The 20,703-nt window shown below is 42.4% G+C and overlaps 2 protein-coding genes and 1 long non-coding RNA gene across 4 annotated transcripts in view; 2 read left to right on the top strand and 1 right to left on the bottom strand.

Moving 5' to 3' along the window:
- c5h1orf210 (chromosome 5 C1orf210 homolog) lies at positions 1-6,736 on the top strand. The gene is made up of 4 exons (XM_036978662.1): positions 1-151; positions 4,556-4,680; positions 5,187-5,697; positions 5,885-6,736. The coding sequence occupies exons 2-4, from the start codon at positions 4,570-4,572 to the stop codon at positions 6,295-6,297; spliced, it is 1,035 nt and encodes a 344-aa protein (XP_036834557.1). The 5' UTR covers positions 1-151; positions 4,556-4,569; the 3' UTR covers positions 6,298-6,736.
- A 244-nt stretch (positions 6,737-6,980) lies between these two features.
- The window catches only part of ap1m3 (adaptor related protein complex 1 subunit mu 3), a 42,161-nt gene continuing 28,438 nt past the window's right edge, over positions 6,981-20,703 (top strand). Inside the window, exons 1-3 of one of the 2 annotated variants that reach the window (XM_036978660.1) lie at positions 6,981-7,155; positions 16,239-16,395; positions 17,700-17,767. In XM_036978660.1, coding sequence (XP_036834555.1) covers positions 7,114-7,155; positions 16,239-16,395; positions 17,700-17,767 — 267 coding nt within the window. In that variant the 5' untranslated portion in view covers positions 6,981-7,113. Of the gene's footprint in view, positions 7,156-9,781; positions 9,883-16,238; positions 16,396-17,699; positions 17,768-20,703 lie in introns of those variants that run through there. The other variant, XM_036978661.1, reaches the window with a different exon arrangement.
- On the bottom strand, positions 12,514-13,461 carry LOC118964681. Its single transcript, XR_005051886.1, has 2 exons — positions 13,264-13,461; positions 12,514-12,754 (listed from the first exon to the last, which is right to left on the bottom strand). It is a non-coding gene; the product is annotated as an uncharacterized LOC118964681 (long non-coding RNA).

Below are 20,703 nucleotides of genomic sequence, written 5' to 3'. Positions count from 1 at the left end.
CGCACCCCTTTCAACCTTTGCACACCAAGCCTCCATTTTATAGCAAAGGCGTAATACAAACTTACAGTGACAATGCTGCATTAATGTGAGCTATAAGGAAGAGGACATATTGTTACCTGGGTTTCAGGTACATACAGACCAGGCTGGCCAGGTAGGACACTTCTAATGAGCGGAATTTCTCTAAATGTTAACCTTTGGGGCTGTTTCCATTTGTCAACACTGAGATCATATGACCTCCCGATTCTCTTATTGATCATTTAGTACTGTGGTTATGGTAATACAGTATGTTGGTATATTTCTATGACATACTAGTATAATAACCAAATGCAAACAACCCTTTGACCAATCTCAACTACAGTACATCAGTAATTATGTTTTGACGGCTATTTACGAGATATAATACCATGAAAGTAGATGAATGAGAGAGAAATGGATATAAGGATGCATGTTGCTCAGCCAGGCAGTCGTGCCCACATGTTGTTACCCAACATTCGCTGTTTTGATCAAATAAGGCTAAACCTTCGACAGCCAACGTCTTGATAATAATGTAAAACATTGATAATTCGGGGAGGATGATGTGGTGAGGTCTAGTTACATTAACAAGGAGACGCAGTAAGCTAAAGGTCTGTCCAATGCATTACTCTTTGATCCCACTAACCTCTAAAGCTGAAGATATTAGTATCTGGTGTATTTGTTTCTAGGAGTTGCTTGGCTCTATTGCTGACACTGTGTAGGCTTTTAAACAAATGTTAGAAAGGATTGTGCCTATTGCCAGTTGCTTTGTTTATGACTTGCTGTGGGATTAACAGAGTTGCAGATGTGAAACTCATTAACCCACAACAGTCTAAGCCGGTGGAGGGTTCTACTAAGCTATATGGAATTGTTTTAAGAAGGTCATACCAAGGATCATTAGCTATTTGATTTTGAATTTTAAGACCCCTTGAAGTACAAAAAATCATATTAAAACCTTATGTGATGAAAATGTTAATTTGGCCTTACTGCTATTAGCCCATACAAACAAATTGAATAACACATTCACCACATGGAAAAACAGATAGTCCCCCAAAGAATCTAAAGGAAGTTTGTTCTGAAGTATCGGTCCTATATCTCTCAGAAACATTTTATTACATTTGTACATGCATTTTAACCCCTTATTTTTTGTCATGAAACAGTCTCCACATATACACAACATGGCCCAAAGTATGTGGACACCTGCTCGTCGAACATTTAATTAAAAAATCATGGGTATAAATATGGAGTTGGTCCCCCTGTTGCTGCTATAACAGCTTTTCACTAGATGTTGGGACATTGCTGCTGGGACTTGCTCCAATTCAGCCACAAGAGCATTAGTAAGGTTGTGCACTGATGTTGGGCGATTAGGCCTGGCTCGCAGTCAGTGTTAAAATTCATCCCAAAGGTGTTTGATGGGGTTGAGGTCAGGGCTCTGTGCTGGCCAGTCAAGTTCTTCCACACCAATCTCGATAAACCATTTCTGTATGGACCTCGCTTTGTGCACAGGGGCATTGTCATGCTGAAACAGGAAAGGACCTTCCCCAAACTGTTGCCACAAAGTTGGAAGCACATAATCATATAGAATGTCATTGTATGCATTAGCGTTAAGATTTACCTTCACTTGAACTAAGGAGCCTAGCACCAACCATGAAAACAGCCCCAGACCATTATTCTTATTCCACCAAACATTACAGTAGGCACTACACATTGGGGCATGTTGAAGCGTGATTCATCACTCCAGAGAACGCGTTTCCACTGCTCCAGAGTCCAATGGCGGCAAGATTTACACCACTCCAGCCGACCCTTGGCATTGCACATGGTGATCTTAGGCATGTGTCCGGCTACTCGGCCATGATTAACCCATTTCAAGAAGCTGCCGAAGAACAGCTCCTGTGCTGACATTGCTTTCAGAGACAGTTTGAAACTCAGTAGTGAGTGTTGCAACCGAGGACAGACAGTTTTTACGTGCTACGCGCTTCAGCACTCAGAGCTCCCGTTCTGTGAGCTGTGTGGCCTACCACTTTGCGGCTGAGCCGTTGTTGCTCCTAGACGTTTCCACTCCACAGTAACAGCACTTACAGTTGACATGGGAGGCTCTAGTAGGGCAGAAATTTGATGAACTGACTTATTGGTAAGGTGGCATCGTATGACGGTGCCACGTTGAAAGTCCCTGAGCTCTTTAGTACGGGACAATATACTGCCAGTGTTTGTCTATGGAGATTGCATGGCTGTGTGCTCAATTTTATACACCTGTCAGCAACGGGTGGGGCTGAAATGGCAGAATCCACTCATTTGAAAGAGGGTCCACATACTTTGTGTACATAAGTGTACTTCCCATTAGTTTTTTCAACTGGTACCGGGGTACCTTCAGCGGAGTCTTGTGAGGCCTGTGGGCGTCCTAGAGCAAAAAAAAAACAACATCTACAGTTGAAGTCGGAAGTTTACATACACTTAGGTTGGAGTCATTAAAACTCATTTTTTAACCACTCCACAAATGTCTTGTTAACAAACTATAGTTTTGGCAAGCTAAACTATAGTTTTGGTCGGTTAGGACATCTACTTCGTGCATGACACAAGTAATTTTTCCGACAATTGTTTACAGACAGATTATTTCATTTATAATTCACTTATAATTCACTCACAATTCCAGTGGGTCAGAAGTTTACATACACTAAGTTGACTGTGCCTTTAAAAAGCTTGGAAGCCTCCCGGGTGGCGCAGTGGTCTAGGGCACTGCATCTGGGTTTGCGCCCAGGCACTGTCGCAGCCGGCTGAGACCGGGAGGTCTGTGGGGCGACACACAATTGGCCTAGTGTCGTCCGGGTTAGGGAAGGCTTGGCCGGTAGGGATATCCTTGTCTCATCGCGCACTAGTGACTCCTGTGGCGGGCCGGGCGCAGTGCACGCTAACCAGGTCGCCAGGTGCACAGTGTAAAAACTGGTTGAATCAACATTGTTTCTATGTCATTTCAACCAAAACATTCAATGTGATGACGTTGAATCAACATGGAAAACTGATTGGATTTGAAAAAGTCAGCAACATAAGAGAATTTAGTGTTTTTAACCTAAATCCAATGACATTGTGAAATGTTCTGTTGATTTTATGTTGAATTCACGTTTGTTGACAACCAAATGTAAATTAAAACAAGACTTTGTACTGACGTCTGTGTCCAGTGGGCTACTACACACAGCCTCTTGTGGGCTCCTGGGCTTCCCATAGCTCCCAGGCATGGTGTTGTTGTGCCTTTACTGTGCGAGGACAGGAAGAGATTAAGAGATCCCCATTCGGGTCTTTACAGCTAACCATGCTGAGCTTAATAGCAGAAGGAGGAGAGGAGAAGAAGCCTAATGGCAGAGCAACCAGCCAGTAGGCCCCCTCTGTGAAAAATCTCTTTGGTGCCAAGAGGACTCAGGCCGGGATCAGATTAAAAAACAAAGAGAGAAGAAAGATACACAGTCACAGACGTGAGAAGAACAGCATAAAAGCAATCTGCAGAACAAAAGCTATTGTTAATGTGTGTGAAAGAGCTCTTCAGTCTTTAACTAAATGCTTTAAATCTACTTTTTATTGTATAGAAAATGTGTACACACCCCTGCATAGAAAATGTACAAAACATGTGGGAACACTAAACTGGTACTCTTGTCTTTGTGAGAACATGCCAATAGACAATCTTCAGAATGTGCAATGAGTCTGCGGATCTGTATATAACATAATGAGTCAACACTGCATGCAAACAAATGTAAATTAAGCACATTTGCTAACAGAAGAGTATAAGAGGTCACTGGTTTTAGTTATGTCAAAAAACTGTTTATATTTCAACACGATTCTGGTGTATTTTAGGGCCGGTCATTTTTCCTGGGCAGGTCACATAACTTGTTGGGGGCCTATGTCAGTAAGGTCACAGGCCCAATGAGTCTGGGCACAGTGAATAAAATTGAATTTATTTGGGGTTATAAACATATGAAACAAGATGTAGAATGAATTCCCAGAGGATAAAGTATGAATTAAAACACTTGTCTCAATGCAGTTCTAGTTATCTAGTTATTATTTCTCAATGCAGTTCAGTTATTATTTCTCAATTCAGTTGTGGTTATTATTTCTCAATTCAGTTCTGGTTATTATTTATCAGTTCAGTTCTGGTTATCTAGTTATTATTTCTCAATCAGTTCTGGTTATTATTTATCAATTCCGTTCTTGTTATTATTTCTCAATTCAGTTCTGGTTATCGAGTTATTATTTCTCAATTCAGTTCTGGTTATTATTTCTCAATTCAGTTCTGGTTATCTAGTTATTATTTCTCAATTCAGTTCTGGTTATCTAGTTATTATTTCTCAATTCAGTTCTGGTTATTAATTCTCAATTCAGTTCTGGTTATTATTTCTCAATTCAGTTCTGGTTATTATTTCTCAATTCAGTTCTGGTTATCTTGTTATTATTTTTCAATGCAATTTTAGTTGTGTCAGTTTGATTAATACTTAGTTGTGACTCATTTGTCAGTCTGATTAATACTTAGTCTTTGTCTGTCCATCTGTGATTCCTACAGGAAGCGGGGGAACCATGGGGTCCTGGGGCCACGGCCTGTGTGTGGTTTTGTGTTTCTGGGGAACAGTTAGCGGGAGCATGCTTCAGAGTCGCACTGTTGGCCCGTGTACTGTCAATACTGGCACGGTAAGAAAGACACACAGCTTTCTTCTTCTCCCCATTTTCTTCTCCTCTTTTTCTTGCCATTGTTCAGTTCCAAGCAGTCACGTGAGGAAAACACTGTGGGGAATTTCCTGTTTGAGACAGTTTCCCTGTTGTTGATCATAAGATAATGTTACATCTGGGAGTGGAGTCTGATTCGTTACAGGATATCAACATAAGAATTATGTCAAGATTGGGGCTCTCTTTGAGCGAATTGATTTGTTGTTCACAACTTTATTTGTTATACATTAGATGTTTTTCTTTATCTTTCGTTTTAAAGTTACATGGAATATTTATTTATCCACACCAGACAGTTGCAGAGACTCCTAATTAATTTACTAACACCACATTTTTTATTTACCCATATAATGGCTTTAGGGAGAAACTTCCAAAAATCATAAAGTTAATTTTACACTTCTTGATTCTTGCTAAATTGCAACCACAACATGGGAAGGGTTGGCTTGACCAATCTTGTCCATCTCTTCCCCAAGGCATCATTTAACTGCAGTTGGAGGAAACTGGCTCATTTTCCAACAGAGATATGGGACAATGCAACCACACTGGACCTCTCCCAGAATCACCTCAACTTAACTAACCCTCAACACCTCAGACAACTACAGAGGTTGGATAAGCTGGTTACCCTCAATCTCTCAGGCAACTACCTCCCTCTGCTGGGGAAAGACAACCTCTGCAGCCTCCCCTCCCTGCATACACTAGACCTCAGTGGCTGCCAATTGACTTCCATAGAGGCTGGAGCTCTGCATGGTTTACCCAGGTTAGGGAAGCTGTTTTTGGGGCACAACAGACTGCGAGTCCCCCTGTCTGTCTCCACTCGAGATATAGTAACTATATCCTTCCTGGATTTCCATGGGAACCAAGAGCTTGAGCGTGGCTCTGATGATTTGTCGACAGGAATCAGAAGACCATCTCATAGAAAACTGTTGGCGAATGTCCGTGAACATCCCAACACAACTCCAACGAACACAATGACTACAGCTAATGGTAAGGATCTCATAACAACTTACTTCTGCCTCATATCATCTCATTTATATGTAGTTAAGTCATATCATATTTATCAGCTGTCATAGAATTCTTTGATGCTTACTCAAGCGGTCTTGGCTGTTATAGCTGTGATGTAATTCATAATAATGATTTGAACAGTAAAACCTATTCCCCTCTTGCCTAACAGGCACAGCGTCGCCTGGTCAGAGCCGCCCCTCCCACAGTTGGCAATACTTGGTGGCAGTCCTTGTGACGGCAATCTCCCTCTCCCTCCTCATCGCCAGCCTGGCCAAATGCCAGCTGGTCCGCCGCTACCTAGCCAGCTATCGCCACACCCGTCTGACCGAGCAGGACACAGCCAGCCAGTGTGACCCCAACAGTCTGGAGGTGGGCTTCTCTATGTACAACCATGGGGGACAGGCACAGAGCCCCCACCCTGCTGCTGTCCCCCAGGGAGAGATTGACATAGAGGATGAGGAAGATGATGATGGCTTCATAGAGGATAACTACATACAAGCCAGCGAGAGGGAGAGGGCTAAGAGGGCACTTGAAGTGGAGGAAGAGGAGGAAGAGGATGGGATGGACTTTACCATTGGCTAGGAAGAAAGGTAGAAGGTGGAAAGAGAGGGGAGAGAATGAGAGAGGGAAGAGAGAGAGGGAGAGGGGTCACTAGCCTATTTGGACACTGATTGGGGCCAATGCAGATATTAAACATAAGCATGTCTATTTCCATAATCTTTAGAGGGAGAAAACAGTCCAGAGACAGATTAATACAAAACTGATAAGAGCAATAACTAAATTTAGCTCCGCAATAGGGCACCTTTGCCTGTGTCTTTCAATGGATTTCAAAATTGGGCTGACTGTTGGTACAGACTTTGATATAAATTTGTTTGAAAATTATTATTTAAAGTGGGTCAAATAATCAATTTGTTTCTGAGTTAGATTTTTTAAGTTTTACCAATGCATTTGATGTTATTTGGGTGTGCCTGCACTCCATTTTGTTACATTTGTAGATAAAATAAAACGTTTTCAAATTCAATAGGGCACCTGTTTTTCTTTCTGTAGAAAAATACATACAATTATCTTGAAACAGTTAGGCATATGCGTCGATCTATGATAATGTAATGCTTTATATAGTACAATAGACAAACACGCCTGATAGTAGCCTATGCATAACTTAAGCAGAATAGAAGAGAATCGATACCATATGTAGACCTAATAATTGATGTAGGATTGGTTTTGCATGCTCTGTTGCGTTGAAAGCTGCTTGACAGGTCTGACGACGAAATACTACCCGGAAAGAGCAGTGGCGTGCATTAGACAACAGCGCGTGAGATGGGAGATGCACTGAATGAAATGTTGTAAGGGATATTCAACGTCAAATATTTATATTTTTTGTGCTATTAGTTTATTAGGATGTCGGCGTCTGCTATATTCATCCTGGACCTTAAAGGAAAGGTAAGTTGAGACTTGACAGTCTACGTGGCACTGGCGGATAAGTTTATAGTTTGACATCGATTAGTCTTGCGTTGCTGTTGCGGTTTTAAGGAAGACTAGTTCGCATCGATCAACAGCGCCTGCATCTGCCAGTGTAGCGCAGAAATCCATGCGTAAAAGCGCACATAAGAAAATGAAAGAGCGGTAGGGCAGGCTATTGGAAAATTACATATTTGTTTATCTTTTAATATTTACAACTAAATGTATTTGTTTCTCAGAATTCGTCACTAGCTATGTTTACAATAGCTTGTGCAGTGATTTTTTTGTTGTCGACATTTAAGAAAGTTCGCATAGAAAATAGATTCTACAATTGTCTGCGAAGGTGTTTCCATTGAACTATCTTGTGTCGATGAAAACAGCTGGACGTAATGACGTCACACCTAAAAAAAGAAATCGACAAAAAATGCAGTGGTTGATGTGTTTTGATTACCCATTTAGGCAAATTGCGCATTAATACATGGGCGACAGCCTGCATGCCCTCCCTATCCGTTTAATGTCTATCCATTCGCGAAAGCAAGAATGGATAGAATTACAATAATGGACCATGGTGAAAGTTGCACTCTTTTAGATCTGAAATAATTGGATGGTGAAACTTGCCAACCAACCAGGAAATCGAGGCATAGCAATTCAGGCATTCTTGAAAGTCAGGCCAATCATTATCCTGCAAATACATGTTTTTTGTTTAAACAAAATATTTAGCAAGCAGTATAAATTTAGAATTAAATGTGGAGTGGAGCTTATATACCAAACACAAATATAAACACTACATGCAACAATTTCAAATATTTTACTGAGTTACAATTCATATAATGAAATCAGTCAATTGAAATAAGTGAATTAGACCCTAATCTATGGATTTCACATGACTGGGAATACAGATATGCATCTGTTGGTCACAGATGCCTTTAAAAAAAAAGTAGGGGTGTGGATCAGAAAACCAGTCAGTGTCTGGTGTGACCACCATTTGCCTCATGCAAGCGTGACTCATCTCCTTTGCATAGAGTTGATCAGGCTGTTGATTGTGGCCTGTGGAATGTTGTCACACTTCTCTTCAATGGCTGTGCGAAGTTGCTGGATATTGGTGGGAACTGGAACACGATGTCGTACATGTCGTTGTACACGTCAATCCAGAGCATCCCAAACATGCTCAATAGGTGACATGTCTAGTGAGAATGTAGGCCATGGAAGAACTGGGACATTTCATTTTCAGCTTCCAGGAATTGTGTACAGAACCTTGCGACATGGGGCTGTGCTGAAACATGAAGTGATGGCGGCGAATGAATGGCACGACAATGGGCCTCAGGATTTCATCACGGTTTCTCTGTGCATTCAAATTGCCGTCGATAAAATGCAATTGTGTCCATTGTCCGTAGCTTATGCCTGCCCATACCATAACCCCACCACCACCATGGGGCTCTCTGTTCACAACATTGACATCAGCAAACCGCTCACCCACACGACGCCATAAACACTAGCTGCCGTCTACCTGGTACAGTTGAAACTGTTATTAATCCGTGAAAAGTACACTTCTACAGCGTGCCAGTGGCCATCGAAGGTGACTATTTACCCACAGAAGTTGGTTACGACGCCGAAATGCAGTCAGGTCAAGTCCTTAGTGAGGACGATGAGCATGCAGACGAGCTTCCCAGAGAAGGTTTCTGACAATTTGTGCAGAAATTCTTTGGTTGTGGAAAGCCAGTTTCATTAGCTGTCTGGGTGGCTGGTCTCAAACGATCCCGCAGGTGAAGAAGACAGATGTGGAGGTCCTGGGATGGTCTGCAGTGTGAGGCCAGTTAGACATACTGCCAAATTCTCTAAAACAATTCTCTGGCAACAGGTCTGGTGAATATTCCTGCAGTCAGCATGCCAATTGTACGCACCCTCAAAACTTGAGACATCTGTGGAATTGTGCTGTGTGACAAAACTGCAGATTTGAGAGTTGCCCTTTATTGTCCCCAGCACAAGGTGCACTTACGTAATGACCATGCTTAGTATGCCTCTTGATATGCCACAACTGTCAGATGGATGGATTATCATGGAGAAGGAGAAACGCTCACTAACAGGGATGTAAACAAATGTATGCACAAACTTTCAGAGAAATAAGCTTTTTGTGTGTGTGGACAATTTCTGGGATATTTTATTTCCGCTCATGAAACATACAACCAACACTTGACACTTTTATATTTTTGTTCAATGACCAAAATCCACCCCATTTCAAACCCAGTTGATCTTTAGAAAAAAAAATTCGCTACCTTGCTTTTGTCGAATACACCTGGGAAACCTGCCCTCATACCACAGTAGGCATTGACCACATAGGCATTCCACTTTGTGATCGGATCAATTATATATTTCACGTTTGTTGCCAGAGAAATAGCAATCTACTCCAGGGATCTCTGAACCCCAGATGGTTTATATGTGCCTCTTCTAAAATTGGAAATAATTTATTGTCAAATTATAGCGCATTCACATACAACCATTCACAGAAGACGATGGACTGTTGTCGGGCAGGTTACAGTGTAGCAGCAGTGCAGTCAGTAGTCCGAAAATTTGAGTTTCTATTGGACAAATGTAGGTAGGTCCCTCCCCGTTTCGTTCCGTTTGGATCTGTTTGGTTCGTAGTGAAGACATCGCTGAGGTGTATTCATTACGCCGAATCTGTTGCTAAACGTTTCAGTTGGACAAATTCCGGTAGGTAACCTCCTCGTTTCGTTTGGAAGACCTAATGAATATGGCTCCGGTGTTGTGAATAGAAACATTCCTGGTCAAACTTGTTCTGCAACACCAAAGTGCACCATGCCTATTCAATATTAGGCTTTACCTGGCAGACTGGTCAGGCAACCTTTTCTCTTGTTCTGTGCTCGTATTTCTTATTAGACTGACAGAATGTTTACAAAGTTGCTAACTGTGTAATTTACTAACATATATATCATTAACATGCAATAATAGCCTACATTCATTTGTTTGCATACAAACAAACCATTAATAAAGTCTGGAGTACCTGGTCAAATCAAGCCAGCTCAGACAGCAGGGCTGCGTTCAGTACGTTTTTATGTTCTGGAACGTTCAACTGAACGTAAACGGTTGGGTTGTTGGACACAGTCAGCATGGCCACTGCCCTTTAAATAAGTCACTTATTGCTTCAAGCCACACTGCGCCACACCCACCAAATAGGAGAAAACATACCTCAAAGTCTGTTCAAACTTACAACAATGTTTTGGAGAAACATGTCATTCAGTACAAACCATTCCATAGCGTAGCAAACGTTCAGGCGAACTGAACGCACCTCAGAGTATAGTCTAATCACACCAAACCGGACTTTCCTTATTTGGATGGTCATGTTAATAATATTGTAGAGAAAGTACAAAAGGCCCCACCAGTGCCTGAAGGTGTCAGGGGGAAAGATTACCATCTCATAGGCCCTTGCCTGCATCCCTGATAGTGCTGATTAAAGCCTTTCTCTCCTTGCCCTGGGAGCAATCCAATACCTCTGACCCAGGCTGGGCTGTAGTGAAAGCCCCAGCTGCTCCCTGGCTGGAGGGCAAACAGACATGCTTCCAATGTAGCTGTTTCATTGGTTGTCTGTCTCTTGGAGACTAGAGTGGCTGTATACAGGCAGTGTATCAGCACACTGGTTGTCTGTCTCTTGGAGACTAGAGTGGCTGTATACAGGCAGTGTATCAACACACTGGTTTGTAGTAGTGAGATGTTATGAATGTGGCTTTATGCTGTACTGTTCAAGTGAATGTTTCAAAATCTCTGTCTTTGAAATATATTATTATGCTGATAAATGCCTGCTTTGTTTTGTACTCTGACTTCACTTGAAAGTTAAATGGCCACCAGCACACTAATGAATTCTCCCCAGCTCTTTAATTGATCAAATGTAAACAGCGGGAGCATTCATCAGGGTGCAGTGTCTATTCTTTACTTTGTGTACCCTGCACCTGCAATTCTGGATGAGTGTACACTACTTTTAAAGTGCACATTTTCTGTCTCAATATGTGTGAAACTACACGATGTATAGATACTGTAGATCTTTCAGGATTAAATATTGAGTTGCCATGTGTGCTTGATTGTCAAACCCTGTCCTTCTCAGAGGTAAAAGGCACGTTTTTTGGAGACCCTCTGGGAGCTGGATAGATACTCCATGGTCGTTTACCTCCAAATGACTGAGCTAGTTTTCCCAAACGGCACCCTATTCCTTATGTAGACTCTGGTCAAAAGTAGTGAGTCACATAGGAAGCGTGCCCTTTGAGACTGACCCTAAGCGACCGCTAGTCTGTTTATCTTAATTGAGATGTGCCGTCAGCCTCTGAAGAGCATACAGACAGTAGTTCATATCGATTGTAAACAATGCCTCATTAACAATGACCAGTATCCTGTTACCAAACAATCTTCCCCTGGCAGAATTGTCCTATAGTTAAGGGGATGTGTGTGTGAAGCAGGCCTAAGGGCCCTCATTACAGCCAGTCAGTGTGTTTTACCGTTGTCAGCCAACAGTGGGACTGAAGGTGAACCAAGCTTGATTTCAGCTTCCCAGACATGTCTCTCGTTCAATCTCAAACAGTAACAGCATCACTGCAGCAGTCTCTCAGATCTGTTTCACTGTAGCAGGAGGCACTGCCTAACTCTTAAGAGTTGCTGTGTGTCTGTAGGTTCACATTTAAAATGAGCAGAATAGTCTCACGCCACCAGACCAACATCCTATAATGGCTGGAGTCTAGGCTAGCATAACACAAATGTAATGTTTCAGAGAAACTGTGCAAAGGGGATTTTCAGGGGAATAAAATAGGTCACAGATATAGTCAATCTGGTTTAATTACAAGTTGCAACAGGGAGAATGATCTGTAAACACCAGCCCGAGAAGATAGGAAGACTACATCAGAGGCTACAGAATCATAGCTACATTAGTGTGGCGTCAAACTTTAATCACGTAAGTCAACACTGGCAGACATTTGATACTGGCAGTTAAACAGATACTGGCAGTAGAACATCAGTACTTAGTTACAGTAAATCAAATACGAAAGGAAATGATCAAACAATTCCCCATTAAAGTGGTTTAATGAAAAACAAAAAGGTGGCTGGAGTGAGGTTTGCCAGCTCATGATGACTGCAGAAAGTGTCTGGGGATTTAAACATGGAATGAGGAACTTGCCATGGCATGTTCTGGTACATGCGTTTGATTAACACAGAGGGGGAGGTGTTGATGAAGGGACAGTGACAATGGGTTTGAACAATATTTGTACTTTTTCCATTTCCTTGAACCTTCATGGCAGTTTACTGTACATTTTAATCAGAAGCCAAACATGTTATTTTTAATTCTCAAAATTTTATTAGTTGAACACTGACATTTACCTCTACATTCTTAACAGTCAGGTAGCTTTGGTGTTTCCTTGCATGTGCGTCAAGACTCCTCTTTAAATGCAACAAGCTTTGAACTGTCTGTCGGTCTGTCTGGGATTCCACCATCCTTTTATAGCTAAAGAAAGAGGAAGAGCCTGTCCACATCCTTTCACTGTGTGAGGAGTATCCTGTGTGACAGAGGGCCCTCTTCAGTGCAGACCTGGGAAGAACATTGTATTTAATATGAAAATACCAACTTTTCAAATACTCAAGGAAGTCAACTAAAAAGGCAACTATTTTCTTTGATATTCAAATACAGAAAAACATCATATTTGAAAAGGTATTTGAATATATGCAAGTTATTTGAAAACCCCAAAATATGTTTTGATTGCTGCCAAATATTTGAAAAATCAAAAACTACACCTGTTGAGTTAGTTCAAATATATGATCATAAGCACATGGTTTGGAGGGCTCTTAGATGTGAATCTTAATATAGCCCAGAATTTAATGAGGGTTATGTAATCACCTCAACATTAGAGTAGAACACTTTTGAAACTTCAAAACAGTAGCAGAATACAGCTAATAAGTGTCAAAAGGGAAACTAAATATCCCAAAACTGCCTTCTTGAAATCAACTACAGCCAAGGTAGATGGAAAATAATGGTTTATTCAGAATACAAACTATCCCTTTATAGATTGTATATTGTTTGTTTGAAACAAGAACGCTTACCCTCAGATCGACAAGGAGGTTTGAAGTTGTTTTTGCTAAGCATCCAACTTGCTATTTGCAAATGGATTTGTTCAAATATAAAATACCTGCAGTATTTTCAAGTATCATAAAATGAATTGCAGCTTTTTCTACCTTTCCAGTGGCATGTTGAAAGATTCATACAGTAGTTGAGCGTCACAACTTGTTTGTACAAAATATAATTGGTTTGAATTGATTATGTACACCTGGAGCAAAATGTTCAGATAGAAATGTATTGTGTAGATCAAATATGACTTTCAGATAGATTGGAATAGTATAGTAGATTGTGTGTGCTCTATTCATTCTGTTTCTATCTTCAACATGCAGTTCCAGAAACAGCCCTGCTAAAAATGGAAGGCAACCAATCCAATAGTTTCTGAAAAGTAGTCATTTCCTAACATCTGTATTCACATATTTGTTTCAAGTCGTTGCTTTCTCAGATCTGTATTCAAATAGTTTAAACATATAAACTCAGAAAAAAAACAAAAGTCCTCTCACTGTCAACTGCGTTTATTTTCAGCAAACTTAAATATTTGTATGAGCATAACAAGATTCAACAACTGAGACATAAACTGAACACGTTCCACAGACATGTGACAAACAGAAATGGAATAATGTGTCCCTGAACAAAGGGTTTGTCAAAATCAAGAGTAACAGTCAGTATCTGGTGTGGCCACCAGCTGCATTAAGTACTGCAGTGCATCTCCTCCTCATGGACTGCACCAGATTTGCCAGTTCTTGCTGTGAGATGTTACCCCACTCTTCCACCAAGGCACCTGCAAGTTTCCAGACATTTCTGGGGGGAATGGCCCTAGCCCTCACCCTCTGATCCAACAGGTCCCAGACATGCTCAATGGGATTGAGATCCGGGCTCTTCGCTGGCCATGGCAGAACACTGACATTCCTGTCTTGCAGGAAATCACGCACAGAACGAGCAGTATGGCTGGTGGCATTGTCATGATTTTTAAATATTTTGTATTTATTTTACCTTTATTTAACTAGGCAAGTCAGTTAAGAACAAATTCTTATTTTCAATGACGGCCTAGGAACAGTGGGTTAACTGCCTGTTCAGGGGCAGAACGACAGATTTGTACCTTGTCAGTTTGGGGGTTTAACCTTCCGGTTAGTCCAATGCTCTAACCACTAGGCTACCCTGCCGCCCCAAATAATGGAGGGTCATGTCAGGATGAGCCTGTAGGAAGGGTACCACATGAGGGAGGAGGATGTCTTCCCTGTAACACACAGCGTTGAGATTGCCTGCAATGACAACTATCTCAGTCCGATGATGCTGTGACATACCGCCCCAGACCATGACGGAGCCTCCACCTCCAAATCGATCCCGTTCCAGAGTACAGGCCTCGGTGTAGCGCTTATTCCTTCGACGATAAACGTGAATCCGACCATCACCCCTGGTGAGACAAATCCGTGACTCGTCAGTGAAGAGCACTTTTTGCCAGTCCTGTCTGGTCCAGCGGTGGTGGGTTTGTGCCCAAAGGGGACGTTGTTGCCGGTGATGTCTGGTGAGGACCTGCCTTACGACAGCCTACAAGCCCTCAGTCCAGCCTCTCTCAGCCTATTGCGGACAATCTGAGCACTGATGGAGGGATTGTGCGTTCCTGGTGTAACTCGGGCAGTTGTTGTTACCATCCTGTACCTGTCCCGCAGGTGTGATGTCCGGATGTACCGATCCTGTGCAGGTGTTGTTACACGTGGTCTGCCACTGCCAGGACGATCAGCTGTCCTTCCTGTCTCCCTGTAGTGCTGTCTTAGGTGTCTCACAGTACGGACATTGCAATTTATTGCCCTGGCCACATCTACAGTTCTCATGCCTCCTTGCAGCATGCCTAAGGCACGTTCACGCAGATGAACAGGGACCCTGGGCAGCTTTCTTTTGGTGTTTTTCAGAGTCAGTAGAAAGGCCTCTTTAGTGTCCTAAGTTTTCATAACTGTGACCTTAATTGCCTACCGTCTGTAAGCTGTTAGTGTCTTAACGACCGTTCCACAGGTGCATGTTCATCAATTGTTTATGGTTCATTGAACAAGCATGGGACACAGTGTTAAACCCGTTACAATGAAGATCTGTGAAGTTATTTGGATTTTTTACAAATTATCTTTGAAAGACAGGGTCCTGGAAAAGGGACGTTTCTTTTTTTGCTGAGTTTAGTTACTTTATCCGATCCGTATTCAAATAGTTTAAACATGTAGTTGCTTTCTCAGGTCTGTATTGAAATAGTTTTAAAAATAAGTTGTTTCTTGGGATCTGTATTGAAATAGTTCTGGTCACATCTTTTGTTTCTCCAGAAAAGCATAGCTAAAACTAGTTATCCCAGGTCTGCTTCAGTGTGTGAGATCCTTCAAGCATATGCTTTGATCTATCAGAGTGTGAGGGCTCCAGCCCAGCGACTCTCAATGCTGACTCATCTTGTTATTGGTGTTGAAATGAAAGGGTGTGTGTGAGTGTGTGAGTGAGAGTTCCCTCAGGCCACTCCAGTGTATCTTGTGGTGTGTGAGAGAGAGATATTTTTTTTTTACACAATGCTGTCATTGGGCATTGTGATCCCAGATTAGTTGTCAGTTATTTTATGTTTCTAAACAGAGGCCTCCCAGCAGAGGCTGCTGCTCCTTTCATTTGCTGTACATCTTCCACAGCGTACTGCTGAGCCTTCACAACAAGGGGAAGGGCATATGCTCCATGTTTGATCTTGTTGAATTTCTTCTGTTGCATAACTGCCTCTATGGACTCCCTGGATAACGGTGAGAATTGCTGCCGACAGTGCCGAGTGAACTATCCTATCTAAATAAAGATGAACTGAATTGAATTGAAAATGAATTTCATTCATGTGTTACAATGCCCTCTGTGTCGTGTGGTTTCAGGTGTTAATATGCCATAACTATATGTGTGTGCAACACTTTACCCTATTTACAAATCTTCACCCTGTTATGTGTTTTCCCTGTAGGTGTTGATCAGTCGTAACTACATGGGAAACATGGACATGAATGAGGTCGACCACTTCATGCCCATTATGATGAGGATGGAGGAGGACGCAGACTCATCGCCCCTGGTGACACACGGCTCCGCCCACTTCCTGTGGATCAAACACAGAAACCTCTACTGTATCCTGTCCAAACAGGAATTCCTGTTACTGCTCAGTCATGCTCTTACCATGCTCAGGACGACTGCTTGGTTACCAAGCTTCTGTCTCTCTTACCATGCTCAGGACGACTGCTTGGTTACAAGCTTCTGTCTCTCATACCATGCTCAGGACGACTGCTTGGTTACAAGCTTCTGTCTCTCATACCATGCTCAGGACGACTGCTTGGTTACAAGCTTCTGTCTCTCATACCATGCTCAGGACGACTGCTTGGTTACCAAGCTTCTGTCTCTCTTACCATGCTCAGGACGACTGCTTGGTTACCAAGCTTCTGTCTCTCTTACCATGCTCAGGACGACTGCTTGGTTACCAAGCTTCTGTCTCTCTTACCATGCTCAGGACGACTGCTTGGTTACCAAGCTTCTGTCTCTCTTACCATGCTCAGGACGACTGCTTGGTTACCAAGCTTCTGTCTCTCTTACCATGCTCAGGACGACTGCTTGGTTACCAAGCTTCTGTCTCTCTTACCATGCTCAGGACGACTGCTTGGTTACCAAGCTTCTGTCTCTCTTACCATGCTCAGGACGACTGCTTGGTTACCAAGCTTCTGTCTCTCTTACCATGCTCAGGACGACTGCTTGGTTACCAAGCTTCTGTCTCTCTTACCATGCTCAGGACGACTGCTTGGTTACCAAGCTTCTGTCTCTCTTACCATGCTCAGGACGACTGCTTGGTTACCAAGCTTCTGTCTCTCTTACCATGCTCAGGACGACTGCTTGGTTACCATGCTTCTGTCTCTCTTACCATGCTCAGGACGACTGCTTGGCTACCAAGCTTCTGTCTCTCTTACCATGCTCAGGACGACTGCTTGGTTACAAGCTTCTGTCTCTCATACCATGCTCAGGACGACTGCTTGGTTACCAAGCTTCTGTCTCTCTTACCATGCTCAGGACGACTGCTTGGTTACCAAGCTTCTGTCTCTCTTACCATGCTCAGGACGACTGCTTGGTTACCAAGCTTCTGTCTCTCTTACCATGCTCAGGACGACTGCTTAGTTACCAAGCTTCTGTCTCTCTTACCATGCTCAGGACGACTCTCTCTGCTTCTGACACATCACACAATTCACAGTTCACACCCTCACTGCATGTCATTTATCTGTACATCTCATGTTATTCAGAACTGTAGGGAAATGCTGTGAACAAATAATCTTATGAGTCAACCATCTCAGTGGTTGTAAAAGTTCCATGTGAAAAGTATTTTAAAACAGCAGTGTCCCCGTTACTTTTCTGTTCAACAGTTTTAGTACATTCTTAAGTTATTCTTCAGTGGTGGCAATGACCAAGAAGAATGCCAATGCAGCCCTGGTCTACTCCTTCCTCTACAAAATGGTGGAGGTGAGTGTGTGCTTTACTGATATACAGTCGTGGCCAAAAGTTTTGAGAATGACACAAATATGAATTTTCTCAAAGTGCTGCCTCAGTTTGTATGCATATACTCCAGGATGTTATGAAGACTGATCAGATGAATTGCAATTAATTGCAAAGTCCCTCTTTGCCATGCAATGAACTGAATCCCCCAAAAAACATTTCCACTGCATTTCAGCCCTGTCACAAAAGCTGACATCATGTCAGTGAATCTCTCGTTAACATAGGTGTGAGTGTTGATGAGGACAAGGATGGAGATCACTCTGTCATGCTGATTGAGTTCGAATAAAAGACTGGAAGCTTCAAAAGGGAGGTGGTGCTTGGAATCATTGTTCTTTCTCTGTCAAACATGGTTACCTGCAAGGAAACACGTGCCGTCATCATTGCTTTGCACAAAAAGGACTTCACAGGCAAGGATATTGCTGCCAGTAAGATTGCACCTAACTCAACCATTTATCGTATCATCAAGAACTTCAAGGAGAGCGGTTCAATTGTTGCGAAGAAGGTGTTGAAGATAAGTAGTTTCTTGGGATCTGTATTAAAATAGTTCACGACGCCCAAGAAAGTCCAGCAAGCGCCTGGACCATCTCCAAGTTGATTCAGCTGCGGGGTCGGGGCACCACTAGTACAGAGCTTGCTCAGGAATGGCAGCAGGCAGGTGTGAGTGCATCTGCACGCACAGTTAGGCGAAGACTTTTGGAGGATGGCCTGGTGTCAAGAAGGGCAGCAAAGAAGCCACTTCTCTCCAGGAAAAACATCAGGGACAGACTGATATTCTGCAAAAGGTACAGGGATTGGACTGCTGTGGACTGGGGTAAAGTAATTTTCTCTGATGAATCCCCTTTCCGATTGTTTGGGGCATCCGGAAAAAAGCTTGTCCGGAGAAGACAAGGTGAGCGCTACCATCAGTCCTGTGTCATGCCAACAGTAAAGCATCCTGAGACCATTCACGTGTGGGGTTGCTTCTCAGCCAAGGGAGTGGGCTCACTCACAATTTTGCCTAAGAACACAGCCATGAATAATGAATGGTACCAACACATCCTCAAGAGGCGGGTGGACAAACAAAAACCCACAAATGTTGACAAACTCCAAGCATTGATTATGCAAGAATGGGCTGCCATCAGTCAAGATGTGGCCCAGAAGTTAATTGACAGCATGCCAGGGCGGATTGCAGAGGTCTTGAAAAAGAAGGGTCAACACTGCAAATATTGACTCCTTGTATCAACTTCATGTAATTGTCAATAAAAGCCTTTGACACTTATGAAAAGTAATTGTAATTGTAATTATACTTCAGTATTCCATAGTAACATCTGACAAAAATATCTAAAGACAATGAAGCAGCAAACTTTGTGGAAATTAATATTTGTGTCATTCTCAAAACTTTTGGCCAGGACTGTACAGTACAGTTGAAGTCGGAAATTTACATACACTTAGGTTGGAGTCATTAAAGTAGTTTTTCAACCGCGCCACAAATTTCTTGTTAACAAACTATAGTTTTGGCAAATCGGTTAGGACAACTACTTTGTGCATGACACAAATAATTTTTCCAACAATTGTTTACAGACATATTATTTTAATTAGAATTCACTGTATCACAATTCCAGTGGGTCAGAAGTTTACATACACTAAGTTGACTGTGCCTTTAAACAGCTTGGAAAATTCCAGAAAATTATTTAATGGCTTTAGCAGCTTCTGATATGCTAATTGACATCATTTGAGTCAATTGGAGGTGTACCCGTTGATGTATTTCCAGCACTACCTTCAAACTCAGTGCCTCTTAGCTTGACATCATCGAAAATCTAAAGAAATCAGCCAAGACCTCAGAAAAAACATTGTAGACCTCCACAAGTCTGGTTCATCCTTGGGAGCAATTTCCAAATTCCTGAAGTCACCACGTTCATCTGTACAAACAATAGTACGCAAGTATAAACACCATGGGACCACACAGCCGTCATACCGCTTAGGAAGGAGACGCGTTCTGTCTCCTGGAGATGAACGTACTTTTGTCTGAAAAGTGCAAATCAATCCCAGAACAACAGCAAATTACCTTGTGAATATGCTTGAGGAAAAAGGTACAAACGTATCTATACCCACAGTAAAACGAGTCCTATATCAACATAACCTGAAAGGTCGCTCAGCAAGGAAGAAGCCACAGCTCCAAAACCGCCATAAAAAAGCCAGACTATGGTTTGCAACTGCACATGGGGACAAAGATCGTTATTTTTGAAGAATTGTCCTCTGGTCTCATGAAACAAAAATTGAACTGTTTGGCCATAATGACCATTATGTTTGGATGAAAGAGGGGGAGGCTTGCAAGCTGAAGAACACCATCCCAACCATGAAGCACGGGGGTGGCAACATCATGTTGTGGGGGTGCTTTGCTGCAGGAGGGACTGGTGCACTTCACAAAATAGATGGCATCATGAGAGAGGAAAAGTGTGTGGATATATTGAAGCAACATCTTAAGACATCAGTCAGGAAGTTAAAGCTTGGTCCAAATGGGTCTTCCAAATAGACAATGACCCCAAGCATACTTCCAAAGTTGTGGAAAATGGCTTAAGGAAAACAAAGTCAAGGTATTGGAGTGGCCTTCACAAAGCCCTGACCTCATCCTATAGAATATTTGTGGGCAGATCTGAAAAAGCGTGTGCAAGCAAGGAGGCCTACAAACCTGACTCAGTTACACCAGCTCTGTCAGGAGGAATGGGCCAAAATTGACCCAACTTATTGTGGGAAGCTTGTGGAAGGCTACCTGAAACGTTTGACCCAAGTTAAACAATTTGAAGGCAATTGAGTGTATGTAAACTTCTGACCCACGGGGAATAGGATGAAAGACACAAAAGCTGAAATAAATCGTTCTCTCTACTATTATTCTGACATTTCACATTCTTAAAATAAAGTGGTGA

This window comes from Oncorhynchus mykiss, chromosome 5 (assembly GCF_013265735.2).
Source record: "Oncorhynchus mykiss isolate Arlee chromosome 5, USDA_OmykA_1.1, whole genome shotgun sequence".
Classification (NCBI taxonomy): Eukaryota; Metazoa; Chordata; class Actinopteri; order Salmoniformes; family Salmonidae; genus Oncorhynchus; species Oncorhynchus mykiss.
Note: the sequence above shows the minus strand (reverse complement) of the source record. Positions and strands in the feature narration are given on the sequence as shown.